The 27,514-nt window shown below is 37.5% G+C and overlaps 2 protein-coding genes across 2 annotated transcripts; one reads left to right on the top strand and one right to left on the bottom strand.

Annotated features, from left to right (window-relative positions):
- The first annotated feature begins 558 nt into the window (after positions 1-558).
- LOC132132231 (ribosomal protein S6 kinase beta-1-like) lies at positions 559-13,201 on the top strand. Its single transcript, XM_059544566.1, has 15 exons — positions 559-961; positions 1,760-1,803; positions 1,958-2,075; positions 2,687-2,755; positions 4,439-4,586; positions 4,706-4,763; positions 5,465-5,565; positions 5,676-5,766; positions 6,196-6,286; positions 9,886-9,993; positions 10,086-10,148; positions 10,236-10,313; positions 10,431-10,538; positions 11,412-11,524; positions 12,010-13,201. Exons 1-15 carry the CDS (start codon positions 899-901, stop codon positions 12,269-12,271), a joined length of 1,515 nt encoding a protein of 504 aa, XP_059400549.1. The 5' UTR covers positions 559-898; the 3' UTR covers positions 12,272-13,201.
- A 1,738-nt stretch (positions 13,202-14,939) lies between these two features.
- LOC132132528 (E3 ubiquitin-protein ligase RNFT1) lies at positions 14,940-19,453 on the bottom strand. Its single transcript, XM_059544933.1, has 9 exons — positions 19,275-19,453; positions 18,419-18,864; positions 18,251-18,327; positions 17,533-17,633; positions 16,836-16,989; positions 16,591-16,749; positions 16,438-16,503; positions 16,184-16,285; positions 14,940-15,969 (listed from the first exon to the last, which is right to left on the bottom strand). Exons 1-9 carry the CDS (start codon positions 19,298-19,300, stop codon positions 15,835-15,837), a joined length of 1,266 nt encoding a protein of 421 aa, XP_059400916.1. The 5' UTR covers positions 19,301-19,453; the 3' UTR covers positions 14,940-15,834.
- Positions 19,454-27,514: the final 8,061 nt, after the last annotated feature.

The raw sequence follows: 27,514 nt of genomic DNA, 5'->3' as shown, positions 1-27,514 counted from the left end.
TTTCAATAATTTGCATATAATTTTTTTTCTTCCTGTTTAAAGCATATGTGACACACAAAGTGCCCATTGTGATCCATTCATGGGGAACAGAGAATTGTGGCTACCCTGCACTTTGTAACGATGTAGGCCTACTATAGTGTGAGCTCGCATCTTTCTTCCAGTGAACGCTTTTAGCGAGCTCGCGGACTTCTGAACGTTAAGACAGTGTAGAACAGGATAAAAGGTTTAAACAGAACTACACTTCATGAATAATCAAATAGTGGCCAAATGACTGAACTTTTCTCTCATATCGATCTCCTCCCAAACCTACGCATACAGTATAGGCCTACACTAGATATTCTACACCAAATCAAATATGCTCAAGCAACAAAAAATATTTGAATGATATCATAACACCCAAATATAAATGTATACTGCAAAAAAAACTGTATTTTTGTGTGTGTACACCTGCAGTAGCACTGATTATGCCGTTGCTTTTATCCACGAGGTTTAACAGCGCAAACATCGGCAGGTCTTTTGTCGACACCTGTTGGCAGTGCGGCGGTACTACAAGTTAAAACCAGCTGCCAATACACACAGAATGACGCGTTTTTGTATCCGTACATACACCCACTTACCTCAGCTACAACCTTCCGGAGTAAAATTATTCGTTTGTTTAACTGAACAAAAACGTTAATTCAGTTGTTGACAGTTGTTTTACACATTCCGGTGCATGAGCAGATTGCGCACTGACCCTCTGTGAAATTCGCTATTCGCTGTGTTTATCTTTTACGGGTAGTTAATCTCTGTAGGGATACGTAGTGCACCGCTGGTTATGGCGGCGGTGAGTCTTGCGGGACCATGAGATGTCCGTATTCACTGTTATTCCGGTACTGGATTGTGTAAAGAGACAGTGACAATGGCTGGTGTTTTTGATATCGACCTGGAGGACAACGTGTCAGACGAGGAGCTCGCTGACGGGGTATGTATCTAGCCGGTAACCGAGATTTTCCGCATCGCCTGGACCGGCCTGAGGATAGATCCGGTGCACCTTACACGATTCAGAAACACGGCATGAAAGTACCATGGCTGTACAGTAGTAAACTATCAGATGACAATACCACGGTACTTTAATATTTACCATGGTACTGTATGATTCTACATGGTTTAAAATGTAGAAAGTACTTATCGTGATATATAAAGTATGACAAAACATGGCAATACCACTATTATAGGTGGAAACATTTAAAAATAAAGTTGTGGAGTGTAGTTTATTTGTATATATATTAGCTGGATATAATAGCTAATGGCCAACCCAGACCAGCTAGAAACACATCTAGCATTAACTGTTACCTGCTTAGACTGCATATTTGGATACCTAACATTACTTCAGGTGTATGAAGATGTCTGTTTTAATATACTGTCAAACTTTTATGACTAAACAGACTTCAGAGTCATACGAAATATGAGAGATATTAATTTTTAAAACATTTCAGCCGCAGTTAATTTTATATCACGGAAAGCAAAATATACTTTTGATGTGTAGTGTTCAAAAAGTTTGGCAGAGATTAGACTGGGTCTTGTAATGTGATCAGAGACCCTTATACTCCGGTTGATGGAGAAGAGCCAGTGCGCATCAGTCACTGCTATAGATTGAGCGTTAACACACACTGTGCATTTGGTGGAAAAGCTGCAGGGATACAAAAAACTGCAGTCCACTCCACACCTCAAACACTCTGTAAACCTACCATAAACACCAAAAGTTTGTGTCTGTCCACAGGCCAGGGGCAATGAATGCCTGGACCAGTGCAGTGGCTTTGAATTGTGAGTATGTCAAAAAGATACTTGCAATTCAAAAATAATTATATTTGTTTAAATTTGATGATGTCATTTTAATTTCGAAGTGAAATGTCTTCTCTTTGATTAACATGTTGATATTTTCTATTATTTCTAAATACATTTTGATGTTTTGGAGCAGTATGGAAGACTGCGAGAAGTTCGAAATCTCCGAGAACAGTGTGAATCCAGGCACAGAGCAGATTCGTCCAGAATGTTTTGAGTTGCTTCGTGTTTTGGGTAAAGGAGGATATGGGAAGGTAAGGAAGACTAGCAGTGCTACCCAGTGTTTCCTCCCTGCATGTGGTGTAGTGTCAACACATAATATGGGCTTTAAAATAATGTACACTACTGTTCAAAAGTTTTGGGTCAGAAAGAGTTTTTGAAAGAAGCTTCTTATGCTGCATTTATTTGATTACAATAAATAAATTAATATTGTGATATATTATTATAAATCAAAATAAATGATTTGTATTTTAAAAGAGTTTAAAATGTCATTTATTTGTCATATTTGCAATAGTTGTGCTGCTTTCATAAATTTTTTCCAGGGGACTTTGATGGTTGGAAAGCACAAAAGAGCAGAATTCATTTCAAATATAAATCTTTTGTATCACTTTAAATGGCATTACTGTTACTTTTGATCAATTTAATGCATCCTTGCTAAATAGTGTCCATTCATTTTTGTTTACATTTTTTTAGTTTTCATTTGCAGATTTTTATTGTAGATATTACCATGCCCATTGCCATAGTTCTGTATTTTGCAGCTTGTTTACATTCACATGTAATAGCCACATTACACACTGCATAAAAGGCAATATTCGAAATGGCATAATAGGGGCACTTTAACAGTCCTTTTCTGTTTAACAAACAGGTTTTTCAAGTTCGCAAGGTAACTGGGGCAGATTCTGGGAAGATATTTGCCATGAAGGTCTTGAAAAAGGTATGGCACCCCAAAATTCACAATAATTGGTCTTTCCCTGAGACTCAGTTTGGGGGTTCCATCATGCCTGGTCCGGCTGGTTAACAGGTTTTATTGGTGTGGTTTGCTGCAGGCCTGTCAATAATGTTAAAGTAATGTTTCGTCATTACCTATAAACAGTTTCCGTAAAGATTGTTTAATTGTATGTATATTTTAAGTGCGTGTTTCCTTTTCACAACAACTAATAAATGGTTTAATAGTAGATTCCCTTATTTTGACATCTGCAAACAAGTAGATCATAACAGAAACACACAGTAGCATTCAATAGGAATTTTACTTTCTTAAAAAAGTTAGTTTAACATATTTAAAACACAAGGGCTTATAATAATAGCATGCTTTGCTTCACAGGGTCTATTTTGGCAAGACCACAGATGAGTGGGAGATTTGGTCATTTATCAGCTTGGTAGAAAGATGATGTGGTCACAATATAATGCAATCTCAGCTGGCCAGATTTGCATACCAACAGAATGTGGCTCTGTTCTTATCAGTACTTACTTAGTAGACTCTTCATTGTACACTGTAGCTGTTTTAGCTAAATTATCTTTAATCAGGGTTCCTACGCAGTTTGGAAAAGTATGGAATTTGATTCAAGTAATTTCCAGGTCTGGAAAAGAATGGAAAAAAAGAAAGCATTTCCAGATCTTTGCCCCTATTTAGTTTTCTATAATGGTGTGTTTTTTTGGCTGCCACAGAGTATGCGTTAACGCAAACTTAAGTCTTTGAAAATTGACGTACTGCTAAAAAGAAAAACAAATTTTGAACACTTTTTTTTTTTTTTTACAGCACCAGTTTTTTGAAAGACCCTTGAACTTGGCAAACAGGACAATGCACACAGCCGCAATGTACCGTCAGCCCATTTCGTGTTTCTCCGCCACCATAAATGTGTTAAAATGGACATAAGGCCTTGACATTAGACGTACTACCCTAAGAAAAGCCAAATTTTTTGCAAGCATATCCTTATTTATTCATTTGCATCCATGCTCTCGTTTTCTTCATAGTGAGATGGCATTGACGAACAAAAAAAATAGGTTATAGTATATATAAAGCTAGAAACTGTAATGCGTTAGCACACAAAAAATTCAAATGTGCATGTCAATAGTTTCTTGAAAAAAAAAAAAAAAAGTTTATTGTGTGCATGCAAAAGTCTGTGAGCTTTTTTGTGTAGGGGCTCTATATGTTGTCACCTTGAAAAAATAAATAAATAAACCCCTGAGAAAAGAAAATATTTACAGATGACTGTACTATATAGCAAATGTAAAGCTAAAAATAATGATCTATGAACCATTTATGTTAAAGATGGCCTGAAAATCTACTTGGAGGTTTGAAAATTTGAGTCTGGAATTTTGAATATGTGTAGGAACCCTGTTTAAACAATTCTAGAACAGAAGAAGAGCAAGCGATGGCTGTGTACAGAGGCCATGGACGCAGTTTGATCATTTTGAGACTGATGCTGCATTGTTCTCTGTGGTTTGCATGATTGAAATGCTCCGGATTCCATTCCCAAATTAGATTTGCACACGTCTGTTTATTGCAACAACAATAAAAGCATTAATGACCCCCGCCTGATGAGTTCACAGCTGTGATTAGGGGTGTTACAACCCTCCAGTGCATAATGTATTCTGTTACTATTGTCTGTTTTAACAGGCCATGATTGCTCGCAATGCAAAGGACACCGCTCATACTAAAGCAGAGAGGAGCATCCTAGAGGAAGTTAAGCATCCCTTCATTGTGGACCTCATATACGCCTTTCAGACAGGAGGCAAACTTTACCTCATCCTGGAGTACCTAAGCGGTGAGTTCAAAACAGCTACCGGTGCTTTTTAATCAGTAGTTTTGGTTTAGAGAAAAAAAATGAAAACAAGACCTGTTTAAGAGAATGTATCTGGAATCAAGTTTCTGTTTCTGTAACAGGTGGAGAGCTGTTCATGCAGCTGGAGAGGGAGGGGATCTTTTTGGAGGACACAGCCTGGTCAGTGGCTGTTATTGAAAATAGGACATGAACTTGTTCTTAATTAATTTGCTTGGTTAAAGGTTAAATAAAAGTGGAGCTTTATTAGTCTTATCAGGATATAGGTCATTCTCATGTCAAGATGACCTGTCTGCTATCTGGATGAAATGCCTCTGTTTTGTGTAAACGTTGATCTCGTGCGGGAGGCTTTCACAATTCATTGGCTTCACAACGGTAGTTTGTACAACCAACCCGAATGCTGATTTGATGGTTTGATGGAGCAAATATTTGAAATTTGTAAATCTGTGATCACCCTCATGTTATTCCAAACCCATATGCTGTTCGTTTTTCTGTTTAACTTCCACATATTTAATTATTTTTAAATACTTTAATGAGAGTGTACTGTGTATAGGTATTTATCATACAATGACAATTCATGGTCTCAAGCTGTTAAGCTTCAAAAAGAAATACATCACATTTAAAGCGGTCTATATGACTGTAGCACTATATATTATGATTTGTTTGACCTCTAATAAATAATATATAAAAAAATAACAATATACAGGATTAAAATATGCATGAGCATGATAAAATAATAATTATAACATTTTTCATTTTGGGGTGAACGATTTGTTTAACAAAATATTTACAAATCAATGGATTGTGAAAGCATTTACATTTTGAATTTTCATTTATTTATTTATAGTTTTATTTACTTCTAGCTTTTACCTGGCAGAGATTTCCATGGCCTTGGGTCATCTTCATCAGAAAGGCATTATTTACAGAGATCTGAAGCCAGAGAACATCATGCTCCGTAACAATGGTAATAAACACACACACACTTTTTATCCCAGATAGTCCTCAGTCTTGCACCACTGCCTGTTCAATAAAGACTGTTCTCCTCTGGATGTGCTCATTTTATTCTCATCTCAGGTCACGTGAAGCTGACAGACTTTGGACTCTGTAAGGAGTCGATCCACGACGGTACCGTCACACACAACTTCTGCGGAACCATAGAGTACATGTATGTACAATGTCACATTACCCAATTAAACAATCTTTTTTCATGCTCATGTTACTTCTAGATGTAAATGGACAGTGTAAAAATGTAGCAGCAGAATTAGAATCTTTTTCTCAGATAAATGGTCCGTGTAGACTATAAAGGGTGTGTTGTGTTTAACAACTTGAACTTCAGTCTTAAAAGAGTCATGTTATGATTAAAAATCATGTTTTTTGATGATGTGGCCTCTTAAACGTTCATACAGAGCAGTTCATGGAGGTCAGAGCCTTCATCAATCACGTCAGCTGAAGGCTTATTTGGGGCCTCTGGTGTCAGTTAGGTCAAAGTAAAAAAGACAGCAGCACAAAAAATGGTTGGTGTGCTGGCATTTTCTCTCTCACTCATTCATTCTGTCTTTCTCTCTTTGTTTCTCTTGTCCTCTCCCTTTTTCAGGGCACCAGAAATCCTCATGAGAAGCGGCCATAACCGAGCTGTGGATTGGTGGAGTCTGGGAGCCCTGATGTATGACATGCTAACAGGAGCTGTGAGTGTCCATGGCCTCAGTCACCTCTCGGATATCTTGCTTCTCCATTAATGTTTTACATGAAGTTAGAAACAGATTAAGTTAATAAGCTGTATATAAATATCAGTAGATAAATATATTAGAATAGATGTACATTTACACACACCAGTGATTTATAAATGCTAGTGATCGACCGATATTTGGCATTGCAACAACAATATTTTGGCCAATATTTGGCATTTTTCAAATATCTGGGTTGGCCGATAAGTTTTTCTGTTTGGTGCAAATAAGCATTTATATCATTCAGACTAATAAACATTTAATTTCACAAACCTTGCAGACAAACGCTAAATTGTGCCACAAGTCATTGCTATGATTGACAGTTATAACGGTATCAAGGAACAAAACATCCAACAAGCTGATGTCAAAAATAGACCTGTGCATTAAGTGATTCAGACTAAATTCAGAGTAACAAAACTACAGCAGTAGCAGTGACTTCCTGCACTTGCTATACTTCATACTTTAGCACTGTAAAAGTACTACAAATTTGTTATTAAATCCACTTTAATATAAATCCATAGCAACTGAGCTAATGATTGGTCCTCTGCTGTCATCTACTGGTTATGATGGTCATTTCACATCATTTTTATCTTATAAGTCTTGGTTTCTGCCAGGGGACACATTTTTGTCTTATTTGTCATGTGATCTTCATGAACGAAAAGTGAATCTTTTAAAGTGAATTTTACTGCACAGCTGTGGAGTTGAGAAATAATAAGCACTTTAAAATATTGTGTTCTTGACTATAAAGTTATTGATTATCAAGAATACCATTATGATGTCGTTTACGAGATGGCATCGCTAGCTAGCCAACGTTAGCCTAAACCAGGGGTCTCCTGGAGGGCCGTTGTCCTTTAGAGTTTATCATTATTTATGATGTTGCAATTATTTCAGTTTCTGACAAGAACGAGGCAGTAGAGTTTTTTTGTGAGGGTCTCAAGAGTCTCCACCTATATATACACCTCGAGTCAGTTGAATGTGGAGAGGAGGAGAGTTTAGCTTCACTGGAGACACTCAATCTACAAACTTTAAACTCGTGATTACAAACTATGTTGTTCTTTTTCTTTATTTAATTCCCCACAATACAGTAAAAACAGTCATATTGTGAAAGAACCTCCTGCCGTTCATGATCAACTTCAGTTTTCATATGATTACACAGAGGACAGGGTAACACTTTAATTTGATAGTCCACTTTAGGCATTCTACTACCTATAAACAACTTTTCAACTACATGTCAACTAGCAGTCATTGGAGTATTAGTAGACTGCCTGATTAATATCTGCTAACACTTTATTTTGATGGTCACTCAACAGATGTTCTACTGACTTTAAGTAACTTTTCAAGTACGGCAACTTATTCTACTAACCTTAACCTAACAGTCTACAAATGCTCTAATGAGAGTTAGTTGACATCTAATTGCAAAGTTACTTAAAGTTACTTGAATGTCTGAAGTGGACTTTTTACAACCCGAATTCCGGAAAAGTTGGGACGTTTTTTATATTTTAATAAAATGAAAACTAAAGGAATTTCAAATCACATGAGCCAATATTTTATTCACAATAGAACATGGATAACGTAGCAGATGTTTAAACTGAGAAATTTTACACTTTTATCCACTTAATTAGCTCATTTAAAATTTAATGCCTGCTACAGGTCTCAAAAAAGTTGGCACAGGGGCAACAAATGGCTAAAAAAGCAAGCAGTTTTGAAAAGATTCAGCTGGGAGAACATCTAGTGATTAATTAAGTTAATTGATATCAGGTCTGTAACATGATTAGCTATAAAAGCTTTGTCTTAGAGAAGCAGAGTCTCTCAGAAGTAAAGATGGGCAGAGGCTCTCCAATCTGTGAAAGACTGCATAAAAAAATTGTGGAAAACTTTAAAAACAATGTTCCTCAACGTCAAATTGCAAAGGCTTTGCAAATCTCACCATCTACAGTGCATAACATCATCAAAAGATTCAGAGAAACTGGAGAAATCTCTGTGCGTAAGGGACAAGGCCGGAGACCTTTATTGGATGCCCGTGGTCTTCGGGCTCTCAGACGACACTGCATCACTCATCGGCATGATTGTGTCAATGACATTACTAAATGGGCCCAGGAATACTTTCAGAAACCACTGTCGGTAAACACAATCCGCCGTGCCATCAGCAGATGCCAACTAAAGCTCTATCATGCAAAAAGGAAGCCATATGTGAACATGGTCCAGAAGCGCCGTCGTGTCCTGTGGGCCAAGGCTCATTTAAAATGGACTATTTCAAAGTGGAATAGTGTTTTATGGTCAGACGAGTCCAAATTTGACATTCTTGTTGGAAATCACAGACGCCGTGTCCTCCGGGCTAAAGAGGAGGGAGACCTTCCAGCATGTTATCAGCGTTCAGTTCAAAAGCCAGCATCTCTGATGGTATGGGGGTGCATAAGTGCATACGGTATGGGCAGCTTGCATGTTTTGGAAGGCTCTGTGAATGCTGAAAGGTATATAAAGGTTTTAGAGCAACATATGCTTCCCTCCAAACAACGTCTATTTCAGGGAAGGCCTTGTTTATTTCAGCAGGACAATGCAAAACCACATACTGCAGCTATAACAACAGCATGGCTTCGTCGTAGAAGAGTCCGGGTGCTAACCTGGCCTGCCTGCAGTCCAGATCTTTCACCTATAGAGAACATTTGGCGCATCATTAAACGAAAAATATGTCAAAGACGACCACGAACTCTTCAGCAGCTGGAAATCTATATAAGGCAAGAATGGGACCAAATTCCAACAGCAAAACTCCAGCAACTCATAGCCTCAATGCCCAGACGTCTTCAAACTGTTTTGAAAAGAAAAGGAGATGCTACACCATGGTAAACATGCCCCGTCCCAACTATTTTGAGACCTGTAGCAGAAATCAAAATTGAAATGAGCTCATTTTGTGCATAAAATTGTAAACTTTCTCAGTTTAAACATTTGCTATGTTATCTATGTTCTATTGTGAATAAAATATTGGCTCATGTGATTTGAAAGTCTTTTAGTTTTCATTTTATTAAAATTTAAAAAATGTCCCAACTTTTCCGGAATTCGGGTTGTAAATAAAGTGTAACTGTGGACTGACCTTAAATCTTAGAACTTAAATCGCTAGAACTGGATAAGAATTACAAACACGTGAGTGCATTCACTATTGATAATCTCTGGTGAGGTGTTCTTTTGATAGAGATTTTGCTAGACAGATATTCTCTTGACTTAGTTTGTGAACTCTTTAGACACTTGTTTTAGTTGTGTGAAGCCAAAAATAACAATGATAGAACCTTATTCGAACAGTTTGTTAATGTAAATGAATGTAGATACAAACGGAAGCCTACACAACTACATGACTAGTTTATTTGTATGCTATTGTTTGATGTTTAATTCCACAACTATTGGCATTAATTCAGAGTTGCTCCTACCAAACAGCTTCCACTTTTCTAGGTGGACTTAAAACAAGAAAGCATTATTGTGAAGATATCAAGTGTCTCATGAATTTGTGGTACGGAGTACAATCTAAGCTTACCCAGACTGCTCTTTAACCTCTTAAATCTCACCTCCAGCCGCCATTCACCGCAGAGAATCGGAAAAAAACCATAGACAAAATCCTAAAGTGCAAACTGAGCCTTCCACCTTACCTCACCCAAGAAGCACGGGACCTTCTAAAAAAGGTAAAGGTCTTAAGGCGTAACAGGTTTCATGCCACTGTGGAATTCTCCCATCGCTTAACTTACATGGTTGTGTATGTATGTGTCGCACCCAGCTGCTGAGAAGAAATGCATCAACGAGGATGGGAGCAGGTCCTAGAGATGTTTTAGATGTCCAGGTATCTGGCCTTATGATATGTTGAGCCCATTATCATAAAAGCTGGAGATTACATATATTGTGGAGTTTTATATATTTTATTTTTTAGGCCCACTCCTTCTTCAGACACATGAACTGGGATGATCTGCTGGCTTTTAAAGTTGAACCTCCCTTTAAGCCTTTTTTGGTACGAGACTGTCTTCTTTCTCGACTTAGTCAACCGTTTGTCTCTCTCTTATGGCGTGTTTAGCGTTATTATTATAGAACACATGATGTGGTATCTCACAAATCTTTATTTCTGCAGCAATCAGCAGATGACGTTAGCCAGTTTGACTCCAAGTTCACTAGTCAGACTCCTGTGGACAGTCCCGACGACTCGACGCTCAGCGAAAGCGCCAACCAAGTCTTCCTGGTCAGTTTGATGTCCTCGTCACTTTTTAGGCTACTTTTATTTCTTTACTCTTTAAATATACTGCATGGTCTTTGCACAAACACTATACTGCTGTGAGGACTCTAACTGCATTACATTTATCCAAAATATTATATCCTTTTTTTATGTTTATTAGCCAATAACAGATAAATAGAAAATATTAATATTAATTTCTCAAAAAAACAACTTACCAACCCCAAACGTTTGAATGGTTGTGTAGATAAATAAATCAAATACTAAACTGATTTTTATGATAAACAAAGATGTCCTTGAGACAAATAGAGTAATATTATGCACCTCCAAGGCCTTGTAGTATGTGACACCATAGCCCAGGGCTATTCAAATCTTACCCTGGAGGGCCAGTGCTCTGCAAAGTTTAGCTCCAACCCTGATCAAACCTACCTGTGATTTTCTAATGATCCCAAAGACATTGGTTAACAGGTGTGTTTGATTAGGGTTGGAGCTAAACTCTGCAGTGCACTGGCCCTCCAGGGAAAGATTTGAATAGCCCTGCCATAGCCCAAACATAAAACCCGACTGAAGCCTCAAAATTAGTTTATACTCCATTTGATCTTAATTACCATCAGCATGCCGTGTAGAGCACTCAAGAATGTGTAGGAAATTAGTTCTTTTTGTGGACAAACTTACGAGAAAGGGATAATATCTCTCATCTGGTCTGTATTATTACTGTTTAACTGGTTTTTCCAGCTCTTAGCGTGACATGTTATTTTTTTTGGGTTCATCATAATTGCACATCCTCTACACTCATCAGTTTTTTCCCCTTTTATTTTGTCTACCCAAACTTTGTTTTTGTTTTTTTCATTTAATCTTTTCTCGGATGTCGTCTCTCCTCAGGGCTTTACGTACATCGCTCCATCTGTGCTCGAAAACATCAAGGAGAAGTTCACTTTTGAACCAAAATACCGTTCACCTCGCAAGCTTCTGGGAAGCCCAAGAACACCAGTGAGGTAATGTTTTCTCATTCGACGGAGATCCGCACAGTTTTATGATCTTGTAGGGCTGGGTAAAAAAAAAAACAGATTTTTTTCTCCAGATTAATCTTGGTCTGCATTCAGAAAAACATTAATTTATAAGAAAGAATTGTTAAAAATAAGCTCACATGCTGTGTCTGAATATGCCTGCTTACATACTATATAGCAGGTCAAAAACAGTATGTGGAAGGAGTAATATGTCTGAATTAATAGTATTCAAACAGTAGGTGAAAATACCCAAATGCCTTACTTCTTCCTGTGTGTGTGTGTGTGTGTGTGTGTACACTAACTAACTGAAATGTGTATTGATTCCCAGCCCTGTGATATTGTAGGGAATGATATTGATTTCATTTATTTGGTTGTGTACATGCTGTAACATGTCATGTTTATCCTGGTTTTGCATTTATAACTTAACATGAATCGAGATCCGTAACCCATGATGCCATACTTGCATTTTCCAGCCCTATGAAGGGTGAAGGGGAAGACGGTTGGTCTCGGGGCCCACCCTTCCCAGAAGTGCCCACAACCACCGCCTCTCTCCTGCCTCCCACCGATGCACCCATGGAGGTGTCTAATGTTGAGCAGATGGACAATTGCAGCAACATGGAGGTGTCGGCCCCTCTCACCATCAAAAAACCGCTGGGATCCAACACTGGGTCCTTCATGAAACCAGCTTACCCAGCGGGCGGCAGGAGACCCAAGAATCTGAGGATGAACCATTGATGAGTGCCTTAAGTTTTGTACTTCAGGGATTTACCCCAAAGGCCTTTCTGCACCAGTTTCTGTCACTTAAACACTTGGAGCATTAGTGTACATCACACAAGCATGCAGAGCTTGTCCTCTCTCTTCTCTGAAACAGAGAGACCACCTTACAATTTACGTGACTCTGAGCATGAATTTCACAGATTGTATTCTATATGCCATGCTCATGCAAAACATGAGGGAGAATTCATAGTATCTTCTGTTGTATATTTGAAGTTGAGTTTGAGTCACTTAACTGTATGAGGTTGGGATAGCTATAGTATTAACAGTATTTAAATGAATAGTTCACCCAAGAAATATCAATTCTGTCATGTACTCAACCTTATGTCATTCCAAACCTGTATAACTTGCTTCCTTTTTTCTGTCAAACACAAAATATGATTTTTTTTTTTTTTTTTTTTTTTTTTTTAAGTCCGATTGACTTATGTGGACAAAAACAATTGAATTATGCTTCAAAATGTCTTCTGTTGTGTTTCACAGAAAGTCATCCAGGTTTGAAACAGCATGAGGGTAAATAATGACAGAATATTAATTGTTGGGTGGATTGTCTTTTTAAAATGGTGAGAGAAGATTAAGGTCTACATTCTTGAGGAATCTGTCTGATTTATGAAATATTTGATTCCTAATTCATAGTTGTTAGGACTCATAGAATCACTGGTGTAGGGCACCTGGAGATCTACAGTCGTTTTAGTGAAACCTACCAACGATAAACTATGAAGTAAAAAATATAAGCTGATTTTTTTTTTCATGTTAATTCATTTGCTGTATATTCATGAGACAGTATTAGATTACTTCAAGAAATGATTCTCTTATTTTGGTTTGGTCTTGATTACATGTAATATTCATACATTAAGGTATGTATCTACCTGTGTTCTGGGCATCAAATCAAGCTATTTTCCAAACAAACTGTCTGACCAAAGAATATTAAAAATACTAGATTACTGGATAAAACCTGTTAATCCAGAGTACAGTTACTTATTTCTAAGACACAGCTACAAATGCCATTAATACTGATATGCTGTCACCCATCTGCGACCACTATTGATTTTAAACAGAATGTTTATTTAATTTTACTTTTAACCCTAGAGAGCAAAATGAGTTTCACTTCCCTTATCAGAAATTGATTTTCTTTTTTTTTCCTGATTGTGTTTTGATTTATTTTTACATATTTATTTTTCAGGTGCCATATAGTTCTAAACTATGCAAATTATGTATTCTTTATAGTCAAGAATGCTGTTCTGGATTTAGCCTGATTAGTTACATGAACACAAAGACATGCCAACCCCTTTAATTTCTTTATTGGTGTTGGGGTAATTTTATTAATCTCAAGGACATTAAAAATGTAGGGATTTCAAGTATGTTTTCAGATGTGTACTGTGCACCAGGTGAGGGGAAAACCACTGGATCATTTATCGTTCTATTGAATCTTTATGAAATAAGCTTGGATATATGTGGTTAAGGGAAAAGAAGATCTCTATTCTAGATTAATCCAGAATGATGTAAGAGTAATAAAGTAGAAAAAAATCTGAATCTATTTCATTGCTGTGCATAAACAAGATTCTTCATGAATATTGGTGCTCTTTCCTTGTATATTAGTTGCGATTGCATCTCTGTGACCACATTTAAACAATTTCTGGACGGCACACTTTTTTTCCCATGGGAATGTAAAATAAGCTTGTTTTCTGCTTGAGAACATGGTTCTATTGTGACTTTGTAACTCACTGATTGAATGTGATGTTAACTTCAATTCTCAATCTAATTTCTGTAATGTAGATTGTAATTGTGGTTGGACATTAGGAGGCCATTGCTCTGATTGAACTGTCTGGACTTTGCAGCAGTTTCCATCAAGCCAATTATTGGCTGTACTCACTATGCACAGGAAGCATGATTGTGAATATCTTAAGCTGTCAGATACACTGCCTACTGATAAACAACAGCCTGCTGTGCCGTGGCAGTTAACAGCCCATAATGAACTCATATGTGAATTTGCCCTCACATGCACAAATATTGAGCATTTATTCTATGTAATGTTGTCTGAGAGAGAGAAGGGTCTGTAATGTGGCATAAATGGCGTTATGTATCACTTCTGTCTGTCTGACGAGTTGGATATTGACCATGAGCCCAGTTCATATAATCACTAGACTGTGGGTTTAAAACCTCTCCAACCATCTTCCACTGATTATTGCAGTCATGTTGGAGTATTAAGATATAACTTGGTGCCAAGTGTTAATGGTCTGTTTTGTGTGTGTGTGTGTGTGTGTGTTCCTTATAAAAATATGTGGTGTGTAATTGCAATTTCAAAAAAGTTGACCTGAAGCTGGTTTTGAAAATCTGTAGTACTACATTACATTAGAATTGAAACCAATTCTGAAACCTCATGGATTATAAAGTGAAACAAAAATGAGATTTTAAATCCAAATGCTTGAAGTGCTGTGTTTATTAGACAGTGCCACATTTGGGTTAAAAAATGAATGTATACAAAGTACAGAATGACGTGAGATTGTTTCAAATCTGGTGTTTTGTTATGGCTTGTTGATTAAAAATATTATTTTAATTGAACCTCTAGTGAATTTTACGAAATAAAGCTCAATTTGAGCAATTGCCAAGCAAAGAATTTCAGTGCTACATCTTAACAGTTTGAAAAATTTATTTGGTGAAATATACTGGATAAAAATACAATTATAACTGCATACTGTATGATGGTACTAAAATAGATATTTCTTATTCAAGGCTTTGGTTTATTACAATGTAAGTGCAACATGATTAGAAAAATACCATGTATCTGTGAAGGGCCTGAATAACAAATGCATTTAGCAGGTACAGTAACAGCCACTGTATGTTGTTCAGTCACAAAATCCACATGGTTCCACAATTCTAATGCTATACATCATTTGATAAATCAAGTTCATGTGCAATTACCTCACATTCAGATTATTACCAAAGAAGCCACAATACTTCAAATGTAACACAAAATCCAGAATTTTCATAAATGTGTTTAAGAAAAGTTTAGTTACAAAAACCACACTATCTGACTACGGATCAAAAAGACCAGTATCTATGAAAAATGAAACGATTATTTTTTTTTAAATACATTTAGGGAGTCAACAAATACATTTCTGCTACATTATTTGTTATTGTTTTCTCGACAAATACAATTTGAAGAAATCCATTTGCCTCCACTCAATTCATCTGCTTACATCCAGAAGGTAATTAGTATAATCAGAGATGGCATGCAAAAACACAAAGAGGAATATAAATTATAAACATTAAAAAATAGGGATGCTCCACATGCAACAATAACAGTTGTAGTAGTAATAATAATAATAATACAAGAGCTGCACTTGTCCTTTTGACAAGATATCTATACATATATTTAAAAAAAACTCAAACTGGAGCTTATTCTAGAGCCTTTTGTCTTATAACAAGTGCTGTTTGCTCAGCGGAGATGTCTGGGAGGAGAAAACAATCCATATTCTGTGGATCCACTGCTGGTCACACACTGTCTCCATCCTTTCAGTGAGATTTCAGTAGATTTGAAAATAAGCTGATGTTGCACCATCTTTCCACTTATGCACCTTGTCTGTGATGACAGTGCGGCACAGGGGGCAGGTCCTCTCCTGGTTAAGCCACTGGGCGATGCATTCCTCACAGAAGATATGCTAGAGACAGTCGAACAGTAAATTGATGACATTAATGCACATGCATTATGTGACATGCATTACTAATTTGTATTTGCCGATTTATCATTTTCATCTGGGCTGAGATTAGTTCTGTAATAAATTTTGCCTTCAAGAAGCATTGTGGTTTAGTCTGGGAATGTGGAATTTAAGGGGGGTTGACACTGGAGGTCAAACTCCAGGACCACATTCTCACCTGACACACGAGGAACCGAGGCTGCTTAAAATCAGCCTGACAGATCGGACAAATGTCACCTGCCTCTCTAACCTGAGCAGGACTGGCTGGAGCTCCGTTCACCTTTACACACAGGAAAAACATCATTTTACAGCATATATAGAAAACGAGACATTTGTGTTTATTTCACTATTTGTCTTACAGATTACCCAACAAATATTTCAGAATAAGGAGAGCAGCACAGGACAGGACAGGTAATAAGCAATCTTTCATACCTCAGAACTGAAAAAAGTCCGTAATGTTTTTTGCAATGATCCTGACAGTCCATACAAGGCCAAAAGCTAAAAGAGAAACATAATAAGATCAGACTGATGTGTCCTAGTATTGTATTTGTTTCGAACACTAGTTATTGTAATGATTGTGTGCACCTTCATTATGAGGTAGAGCAAGGCTAGCAGGATTCCCAGAGTCAGACCGGCTGAGGTGTCCATCTCATTGTAGCTGACTAGATAGCGGAACCAAAGCGGGACAGGAGCGATCACCTGATACAACTGACCCACCTCTTCTATGAGCATGTACCACTGACCCTATGGAAAGCAGGGTGGATAAGGTGAATCTAACATTTATTTTTATTCAAAACAGCTAAATAAATAATGTTACGAATCATGCTCACCCTTCGCCGGTATGTCATGAGCGTGGAGGGGATGAGGAGAATTAGACACTTAAGTCCCATGAAGAAAAACTTCAAAATGAAGTTAGACACACCGACGCACCACAAAACCTCCCAAAAGTTCTGCGTATCTATTGTAGCATTAGCAAAAAAGAGGCTGAGGGATGAAACAAGAAAGAGAGAGCCAATTAGATATACATGGTATTTATTTATAATTTAGAGGAGATCTGGTCATTTGTGACCCTGGACAACAAAACCAGTCTTAAGTAGCACGGGTTATTTGTAGCAATAGCCAAAAACATATTGTGTGGGTTAAAATGATCGATTTTTCTTTTATGCCAAAAATCATTAGGATATTAAGTAAAGATCATTTTCCATGAAGATACTTTGTAAATTTTCTACCGGAAATATATCAAAAATGTATTATCATTAATAATATGCATGGCTAAGGACTTCATTTTTAAGGACAGATTTTTAAGGCTAAGGACAGATTTTTAAATAGTTGTATCTCGGCCAAATATTGTCCTAACAAACCATACATCAATGGAAAGCTTCTTTATTCAGCTTTAAGATGATCTATAAATTTATGACTGGTTTTCTGGTCCAGGGTCACATTAAGTTTTTTAGTTATTACACTAAACATAGTACATCACAGTTTGTGGTGAAGTGAGGTTTGGTGATACAATGTAAAGCACCTTACCAGCGATAAAGCGACTGAGTGGGAAAAGTGTAGAACACGAGGAGACTGGAGGATGTGAGGAACAGCAAGAGCCAGGCACAATGCAACTTAGTCCTTCGGTCCTTTACACAGGAGAAAACAAAAGAGCCTTCAGATTATTTAGTTAAATATATATATATTTTTTACATATATATATATATATATATATATATATATACAGTACTGTGCAACAGTCTTAGGCCATTAGTATTTTCACCAACAACAACAAAATAGATTTTAAGCCAGTTATTTCCATCTTTTGCTTTAGTGTCAGTAGGAAATATCAGTTTACATTTCCAAACATTATTTTTGCCATTAACTGTAATAATCCAGTGAGATTTTTGTATGCACAAGAAACCTGACACCAGCCAGGGCTCGTCTGATCCTGCCATCTAACTGGCTTTTTTTTTTTTTGTGTGTGAAAATAGTTATGGCCTAAGACTTTCGCACAGTACTTTAAGAAGCAAGCATTTCTCAAGTTACAGCATTTACTTAAAACAGAAACATTTTGAAACATTATAAATATATTTACTGTCACTTCTGATCAATTTAATTCAAATTCCTTGTGGGATAGAGTATTAACTAAAACTAAAATCTTAATGACCCCCAATATATATACCCGGCCATAACCATACTAAAGAACTCACAAGCACTGATCTTCAACTCCCATGGTAAATATGAAATAATATGGTGGACTTACGTGGAGAAAGACTTGCGTTTGAATGCTTTTGTTGACATACATAAAGGTGGTAAACAAACCCACTGCAACAGCCAGACCTACAGAAAAACAACACCACAGAAGTGTGACAGGGGACATGAATTACACATCATAACCACTGCATTAACAGTAGTTCTAGCTAACACGTACCCAGGGCGTGCTGGATGACTAGTTTCGCACAGAGAATAATTATGAAAGGAAGGCTTTTCTTGAGCCAGCGCAGGAGGTAGCGAAGGTCTGATAACGAGCTGCTGGATTCTCCGGACTCCAGTTCAGACTCGCCACTATCCGACTCGTGCTCGCGCTCGTGGCTGTGCGTGTGTCCGTGAGAGTGGGCGTGGCTGTGGCTCGCTGCTCTCAGCCTGCGCGAGGTCGCGCCACGTCCATTTGTAGACCCCGATGAGCTGCCTATAGGAACCCGGACATCCTCGTCTGTTTCCGGCCCGCTGGAACTTCCAGCTCCAGGCATTCGGGCGAGCAGCTCCGGCTGCAGGGTTAATGACAGCCCGTTCCCTCCCTGCGGGCTGGGATCGGTTTGCATCGGATCAGGTGAATCCCTCAGTCTAAACGCTCTTCTGGACTCGCTATATGTTCCTCTGTTGAAAAATAAACTAAATCAGTGCATCAGAAGGCAAACATTAAACAGGCAAACTCCATATAAATACAAAAGTGTTTTATTCTAATGTTATTATTACTCCACTGTAAATTATGGCCACCCCAACTTTTTATGGCCCACCCAAAATGGAAATCCTCGCGGCGCTCCCGTTCGAAACAACAGCAGTTTAACGTTACACATCTGTTTACATGATTATTCAAGTGCATAATGTAACACATATATGAACTGAGCTAAACTTCGGGGTTAGACAACATATTCGATAGCCATAACTGCATTAAATGATGGATAATATATAATCACTAACGGTTTATATCTAAGATTCTTGATGTTTTTCATGAAAGCCCTGAAAATGCTGTTAGAGTAAAGGTATTAATAAATAAATAACGTTACCTGTCATACTGCGCGCGGAGTTTCATGATAAATCACCGATCTCCATTCTACAGGCCACGGTGGTGTTTGAACGAGCAAAACAAAAATACTCAAAGAGATAGTAATCAAAACAGCTTATCGGCTAAAGGAGTTTAGTTTCAGCTTGACATTGTTCCGGGAGCCATAAAGGAACCGGTGGCTCTGCTGGAAACCAAAATAAAAGTACTCAATAAGGCTGTGTCTTTTCTTCAAAATAAAAGCCCAATTTAGAAATAAACTCAGTAAAAAAAAAAAAGAAACGAGAAGTTGTTCCAAATTCGTATTACTTACTTGTTTTGTTTTTTGTTTATGAAAAACAAAATGAGATGTTAAGCACAATGACAGAATGTATCAATCACCTTTCCTTTGCGTTTTTTTCTTATAAGCAAAGTGAATGGACACTGAGAGTCTCTTTGATGTATGCTGGTGCAACCAACACTTTAACTCACCTGAATTCAGGTTTGTTGATAATGTTCTGGTTGGTTGTTAATGTCTCAAGGTGCCCTCTTCCCAGTGATTGTTATCCGTTTCTTTTTTCCACTGTCGAAACATCAGCTGGATTGTTTTGCTGAACTTGCCGAGTCCCACTGCTTTAACTTTTGAATCTTGATATATAGGCCTACCCTTTCCCCACTAGCCTACAGAGAACCTGCCTCTGAGTACCATGTCTACATTACCAAACAAACTCCAGCCAATCTAAACACCCCCAGTCATGTCCACACCACTTGACCCAATGCTGCCTGTCTGTCTGCTCCAAATGTGAACAAGCAGTGCTAATAAGTGATAAAAGCTGTTACATAGGGCCCCGTGGCCACCAGGGGGCCCCATGTCAGGGTTCAGAAAGGAACATGAACTGTATTGTTGTGGGCACTTCAAAATATTGAATAATTCAATACATCTTATTATCTGAATGGCTTAGTTTTTAGAGTGCATATTTTCCATCGACCAGTTAAGTTATGCCACGCCAAAGTTCAGTCAGATTTTCTCTTTGATCTGAACAAGAGCAGCAGACGGGCTGAATAAAAATGCATGTTCATTCTTTAACAACAAGGAACAACTGAAATACAGCCATTCCCATTGTTACCCCTGCACACATAGCAGCACTGCGCCAGCTCAACTTTCTATTTTTTTTTTCCTTTTTTTGTGTGTGCCTGTTATCTAACAATAAACATTGATTATAACACGTTTCATAAAATACCACTACTGGCCAAATTTCTGAGAGGTCAACTAATGCGTTAAAAAATAGCTTCAGTGCTTGTTTGGAACTATTGGCTGCTCCATGACACGCTTTACTTCCACATTCCTCAGTTCTTACGGAAGCCTATGGGAGTGTCGCAACTCCGATTCTCAATGGCTCTGGTGTTTATCAAATAATGCCAAATACTCTGTTATTTTCAACTGGAGCAATCTCTTTAATAATGTCAATTTGACTCTAGTTTGGTTATTACCACAAAAAAATCCTCCTTATAAATAATATTAAGGATATATCATATAAATTAATTCATAGAGTTTATTCTACAAATTAATTTCAACAAAAATATAAAAATGATATTGATTTCAAATGCTCTTTCTGTGAATGTTCCGCTGAAACAATTACTCTTATGTTTTTGTCCTGCCAACATACCCAGCATTTTTGGAATAATGTAAAGTTTTTTAGTGGGTTATTATATCAAGGATCATTCTTTAAAGGATGTTGGTTTTAATATGCATTTTAATTAATTTTTCTGTAAATTTCACATGCATAAATGCAAGTTAATAAAGGGGGGCAAACCTCTTTTTACAGTGCTTGAAAAAAAAAAATGTAAATGTATATAGATGTGATGTCAAAGTCTAAAGCAATTTAAAAAGTTGCTATGCTCCTTTAACATTTTCACATTAAAAAAAACAGTTTAATGGTGCTTACTTGCAAAGTACATTTTCTGTATTAAAATTGCATTTAATATCCTATGGAAATGTTAAATATGTAAATTATAAATGTTTTTTATATAACTGATGTTAATGTTTTCTCTCTCCCTTTTTTCTCCGTGGTCCTTATTGCTGCATGTGAAATGTTTTCATATTATACAGTGGGATGTGCATTTATACATGATATTTGTTGACAATAAAGAATAAAAAAAAAATACAAATATATATATAAAAACACCAAATACTTAAATATGCCATATTTTTATTCAAACTTTTTTTTTTACACTTTAATTTTCATAACCCAGATCTTGCTTTATTAAAGCATTCATTAGTCTCACTAAATTTTCATAGATATTTTCTGAAAGCTATAGTTAAACTTTTAAATAATAAAAAATGGTTAAAAGTGTTTAATATAAGTACTAGGGGTTTAATATATAAGTAAATATATCTTCATATTTATGTATTAAAAGATACTGACAATTTGGTATATTTTTACAACAGGGTTAATATAGTAAACTAAAACTAAATATACAAACATTTTCGTTACTTTAAAGAAATTAAATGTTAATATAATACTTGACCTGACCTCTAGACATGACCTTTGTGTTACAGGAGAATTGGATAAATTTTCCCTTCAATTTTTTTTCCATGAAACTATACAGTGGGGTCCAAAAGAACACATCCGGAAACTGACTGACCAGGTGTTGCAGCTCCGACTTCTGGGCGGCGGAGAGTTGGGGATCCATATCAACAACCACGGGAGTCGAGCTGGTGTAGGCCGAGAGCTGGGGCCCGGTCCCGACCCAGCGATTCAGAAGATTGACGTGGTAGAGCTGATCCTCATTCCTTGCCTGGTTGTCGCACATGGTATGTAACAGGACCAACCTTTTCCGTGACTGTGTAGGGCCCCTGCCAGGTGGCTAAGAATTTGCAGTCGGCTGTGGGGACCAGCACCAGGACGTGGTCTCCTCGCTGGAACTCCTGTGGTTGGGCTGACCGGTTGTAATGCCGTTGCTGCGTCCTTTGCACCTTGACGAGGTGCTCCTGGAAAATGGGCATAACTCGGTCGATCCGCTCCCGCATCTCATGCACGTGTTCGATGGTGGTCCGGTGTACCGCTGGCTGCTTCCCAGACCTCTCGGGCAATGTCAAGCAGACATTGTCGTCTGAAGAGCAGCTCAAACAGTGTAAAGCCGGTGGAGGCCTGAGGGATCTCTCGAATACCGAAGAGCACGTAGGGGAGCATCTGGTCCCAGTCCCGCTTATCTTCGGCCGCCACTCTGTGCAACATCCGTTTCAGGGTCTGGTTGAAGCGCTCGACGAGCCCATCGGTGTGGGGGTGGTACACCGTGGTGCGGAGCTGTTGGACCTTTAGGAGCTTACAGACATCTGCCATCATCTGGGACATGAACGGGGTGCCCTGTTCAGTCAGAATCTGGAGGGGTGAAAAAGGACACGACTCAAGGATGAAGGTAGGTTGCCTGAAGGGTGGATTTTATTGAAAGGAAGGGTGGTGAAGTGGCGTTGCTGTGAGGCGGCTTGGTGCTCGGTGTCCTTGTAGTGGAGCGCTGGTGCAGTGTGGGTCTGTGCTCTCCCGTGGGCATTGGGGCTGGCGGTCACATGCTGCTCTCTGTAGGCACAACGAAAGAAAGGGTTCGCCGAGTCTTGCGGAGACATCTCTCACCTCTGTGTTAGCTTGCTGGGTTTAAGTAAGCAGCGCTTGATGGGGCGCAGGATTGGCTGCTCAGCCCGTGACGAGCAGGTGCAGGTGTGCCTGCTCGGTTTCCAGGGCGACGCTGATGAGAGCGCGGGACACGTGTCACACATTTAAACACTTAGATTAGAAAAGAAGTACAATTTATTAACTTTCAGTAGTGTTTATTTTAATTTTTTTTTTTTTTACTTTTGGATCACATTGTGTAAACATTTTAATTCATGTAAAAGTCTTCATATCTGATTTTGCAAAAAGGTGACATGTCAAGCTAAATTCAAATTTTTTTATTAAAAAGTTTGATGCAATCATATGCCATTATTAATGACACTGAAACATTCACATCTACACATAAAGGTAAGTAAACAGTGAACAGTCTAATCATCATCTACCCTGGACTGTACTTACACAGACACTGTGTCCAGACAAGGATAAAATCATGTAATTAAAAAACCCATTACAGCCTCCTACTAATCTAAATGTATGGGTTATTCTGTGTAACTGAGCATGTTAAAATGATGCTTTAAGGATAACGCAGCTTAATTTGTGAAGGAACGGACATAAGTACCTTGTATATTTAAATGATGATAATGTGACTGAGCTGGGAGTGTGTCTTTTTTTTTTGCAGGGGCTGCTATTTTCTGGCACTAGAAATACTGAACTGAATTAAACAGTAACATCTACTTAACTGAAATTATGTTTTCCCTAAACACATGGTTTTTCTGGCCTTAAAGGATGCTTCAATTATTCGACCTCTCACAATTAAATGCCTTAAAAACAGATAAAGCTGATAAAGTCATAACATTAAATGTGTCATGCATGAATCTTTAGGCATATGTACTGGAAAACAAGACAAAAATACTGAGGAATGCTGTGTGATCAGAAGATACAGTAAAAGTTATTTCCTTCTTGTATTCATTCCTTGATTTTTTTTTTATTATTTTTTTCTTGGCCTTAAAAAGGTTTTAAAAATATTTCATTTAGCTTCATAAAAGCTGCAGAAATTCTGTAAAGAGTTGCATGATAGATGGCTTCAGATGATCTCTCTCTCTCTCTCTCTCTCTCTCTCTGTCTGTCTGTCTTTCTTTCTTTCTTTGCACCAGTCATCAAGGAGTCAAGCCCAAAAACAGGGATTATGAGGTCACTCCCTCTCCTTCACTACCATGTAATCATGTTACTCAACACAGAGACTGGAAGTTATCGTCTGAGTGAATACAGTAAGCGTAGCTCATAGAGCTTAACTTGACACATAAATTGCTACCTGTCAGATATGACTGGACATTTCAGGAGTAAGATGTGGATATAGTGAGGAGTGACAGACAAACTCTCTCTCTCTCGTCTCTCGTTTTTTTATATCTCTGTCTCTCCTTCCGGTCTTATTTCAATGCAAATAAAATATGAACTCATAACCTATCTATTTGACTTTCAATGTACTGCAGTCTGCATAACAGTTTAATATCTAACTCTTCTGAAAGCGTAAAGTCCCTTTACTTACAGCAGATGGCGCTTCATAGCAAGGAGTGATTTGAACAAAGGACTGGCTGAGGAAATTTATATATTGTATTGTTAAGAGAAAAGTCCAGTGATAAATTCAGAAAGATTAGATAACGTGAGTGATTTTAGTATATATATTTTGAGGTTTCAACCCCACCTCTCCCCCCTTTTTTTCTCTCTCTTTATTTTTTTGAGAGTTATATATTTTTGGGTTTAAACAATCTGCTTTTAATGCTTTTTACACTATAACATTTTTAATATATAATAGTTTCATTTAAATTTTTATGTTACATTTTTTTTTTTTTTTTTTCAGGCTGTAATGACAAAATACATTGGACCATATCCATAATGTTATTTAAAACTGATCAAATTCATTGATGTAAGCTTGACATGAACTAACAATAACAATTGTTACATCACCTGTTCAGATGAGAGGCACGGGCAAAAAATAAATAAATACAAAACAATGTTAGACCACTCCTGCTGAAGTGACAGTAACCTTGAGTTGCATGCTGAATATGATTTTCCTTCCTTTAAATCTCATCAGGTTTGCTGGCTAGCCATTCAAGGTGTCAGCTGATGATCTGTGATTGAAATTCAGCTGCAATTTTCAGCCGTTTAAAAAAGCTGAAGATGTGTTTGATGTCATTCTTTGTCTGAGCGTAATGTCTCATTTTCCCCACCGTACACTCACACTTTCTCTATCAGAGCTCCCTTAATCAGCTTGTGGGTCAGTTACCATGACAACCGGATCTCTCGTGGATGTGGTGCTTCATGGAGAGGAAGATGATCACCTGCCCTCAGGTGTGTGTCCGTGTGTGTGTGTGTGTGTGGTTACATTTTGCCAGACCCCTACTGACATCCCCTCTTTACACATTTATGATTTTTTTTCTCATCTGAAATGGAGATTATGTGCATCTGCCCTTCAATGAGGTCACTAAATGGCTTGTAGCAGAATAAAAACATGCTTACATAATTGCCACATCTCTGCCATATCATACAAACATCTCAGTCATCTCCATATTTGATTGACGGATTTCTTGCAGTTGTTATGTTCAGCTGGTTCTGTCTTACAAAACAACACTATAATAATGGCTGCTGTAAATTAATAATTACTTTGCGCAGTGTAATTTTTACAAAGTATACAGTAAAGACAGTTAGGTAGATGGATGGATGAGAAGGTTAATGATATAATGATATAGATGATAATGATAATGATATAGATATAGGATAGATAGATAGATAGATAGATAGATAGATAGATAGATAGATAGATAGATAGATAGATAGATAGATAGATAGTGTCAAATAAGTCTCACTTACAACGGCTGTATTTCCTCGTTAAATGTGGACAGATGTCTTTATGCTCTGTAGTGTTGTCCTCAGGGAGCTTCTCTTACACTCCCATTACTCTCGAGTGCTCCACCTTCACACTGCAGTTATTAAGCCTAGACTTTCCATTATTTTACAGTGGGTCGTCAACATCTCTCAGAGATACACAGTACAGCAAAGCACCTTTATGTGCACATCATTATGCGTTAATTAATGTCAGCTTCCTGTACTTTAAATGTACATACATTAGCATATATCACACATGCTGGGCTGACTGCACAAGGTTAAGTCCTATTGCCTGCTATTGACTGACTTCCCTCCAGAAGGATTCTTTGATGAAAAGGAAGCGGGCAGCATGTCACAGCTGCTGCTTGACCTTTGGATTGTAGCAACACAAATCCAGCATTCAACACGAAATATGAACATTCTCATGTCTGGAATTAGCAGTCAGATGTTCGACTATTAGGCACTTTCCATATAGGGTACAAACACAGGGCCTGTCATTATTTCAGGAGGTAATTAACCTTTTGAAGATGATGATTGTCAACCTCAGGAAGTCAAACAAAATTTTATATGTGCTGTTTTATTTTATATTCATCTTAAATGACATATGCAGTTTGGCATAGTTTAGCCAAGAATTTAAATTCTGTCATTAATCACACTCAGATTTTTCCAAACCTGAAGAGTTTCTTTCTTCTGTTGAGCACAAAGATAGATATTTTGAAGAATGTTGGTAACTAAACAGATGACTATAGGCATTGACTTCCACATGGAAAACAATAATAAAATACTATGAAAGTCAATGGCTACCGACATTCTTCAAAATATCTTCTATTTTTTATTTTTTCGAAAGAAGAAAGAAACTCATACAGGTTTGGAACAACTTGAGGGGAAGAACATTATGACAAAATTTTCCTTTTTTGATAAACCATGCCTTTTAAAAATGTTTAATATATTACATAACCAGCAAATAAATAAATACTTTAAAACAATGATGTGACTATCAGTTTTATATATATTACTAAAATTATGTGAGCCAGAATCACAATTTTAAAATGTAATTTAAAACTAGGTCATTTTCAAAATTGAATGGGGGTTGTGATTTTCAAGCCCAAAAAAGTACATCCATCCATCATAGAAAAGTACTCCACACATCTCCGGGGGGTTTATAAAGACCTAGCTTACGCTAACTGTCATACTCCTGTTCACTAGAGAGTGGTTTTCCAGCATATGTAGGACGTAGGCATAGCATAAGTTCCGGTGAGAAGTGACCAATGTGGAAGCAGAGAGGAGAAAGCAAAACAAAACATGGCTTAAGAATTAGAAATACAAAACAAGGATTTGTGAAGAAAAATGTCTGAAGATTTTGATAAAAGCCAAGAGGAGACTGGTTTTCCTTTGCTGTGAACAAACTTGGTTCTCCTGAGACTAGCATTCTCACCAGACATCCTGGAATGCTACTCTCTCATTAATGCTCTACTATATGCTTGGTGCTTATAAATAAGTGCACAACAATGAAGAAATAATCCACAATAGTCTTATATTGTAAAGCAGGGGAATTACCAGAACCAATGTTGCACAAAATGTAGATACAAACAACAACTGGCACCAACTGAGCAGAACAGAGAGTATAAATACAAAGGCAAGCGAGGGACTAATGACTTAATTAAAACATAGGTGAATAGAATGACATAAGACAGCTCAGGAAAACTAGGTCACAACAGAGAGAACCAAAAATACAATGAGACAGCAAATAGAAAACCACAGACACATTACAATT

Source organism: Carassius carassius, chromosome 49 (assembly GCF_963082965.1).
Source record: "Carassius carassius chromosome 49, fCarCar2.1, whole genome shotgun sequence".
Classification (NCBI taxonomy): domain Eukaryota; kingdom Metazoa; phylum Chordata; class Actinopteri; order Cypriniformes; family Cyprinidae; genus Carassius; species Carassius carassius.
The sequence above is the reverse complement of the archived record's forward strand: the minus strand, read 5'-3'. Positions and strand labels throughout refer to the sequence as shown.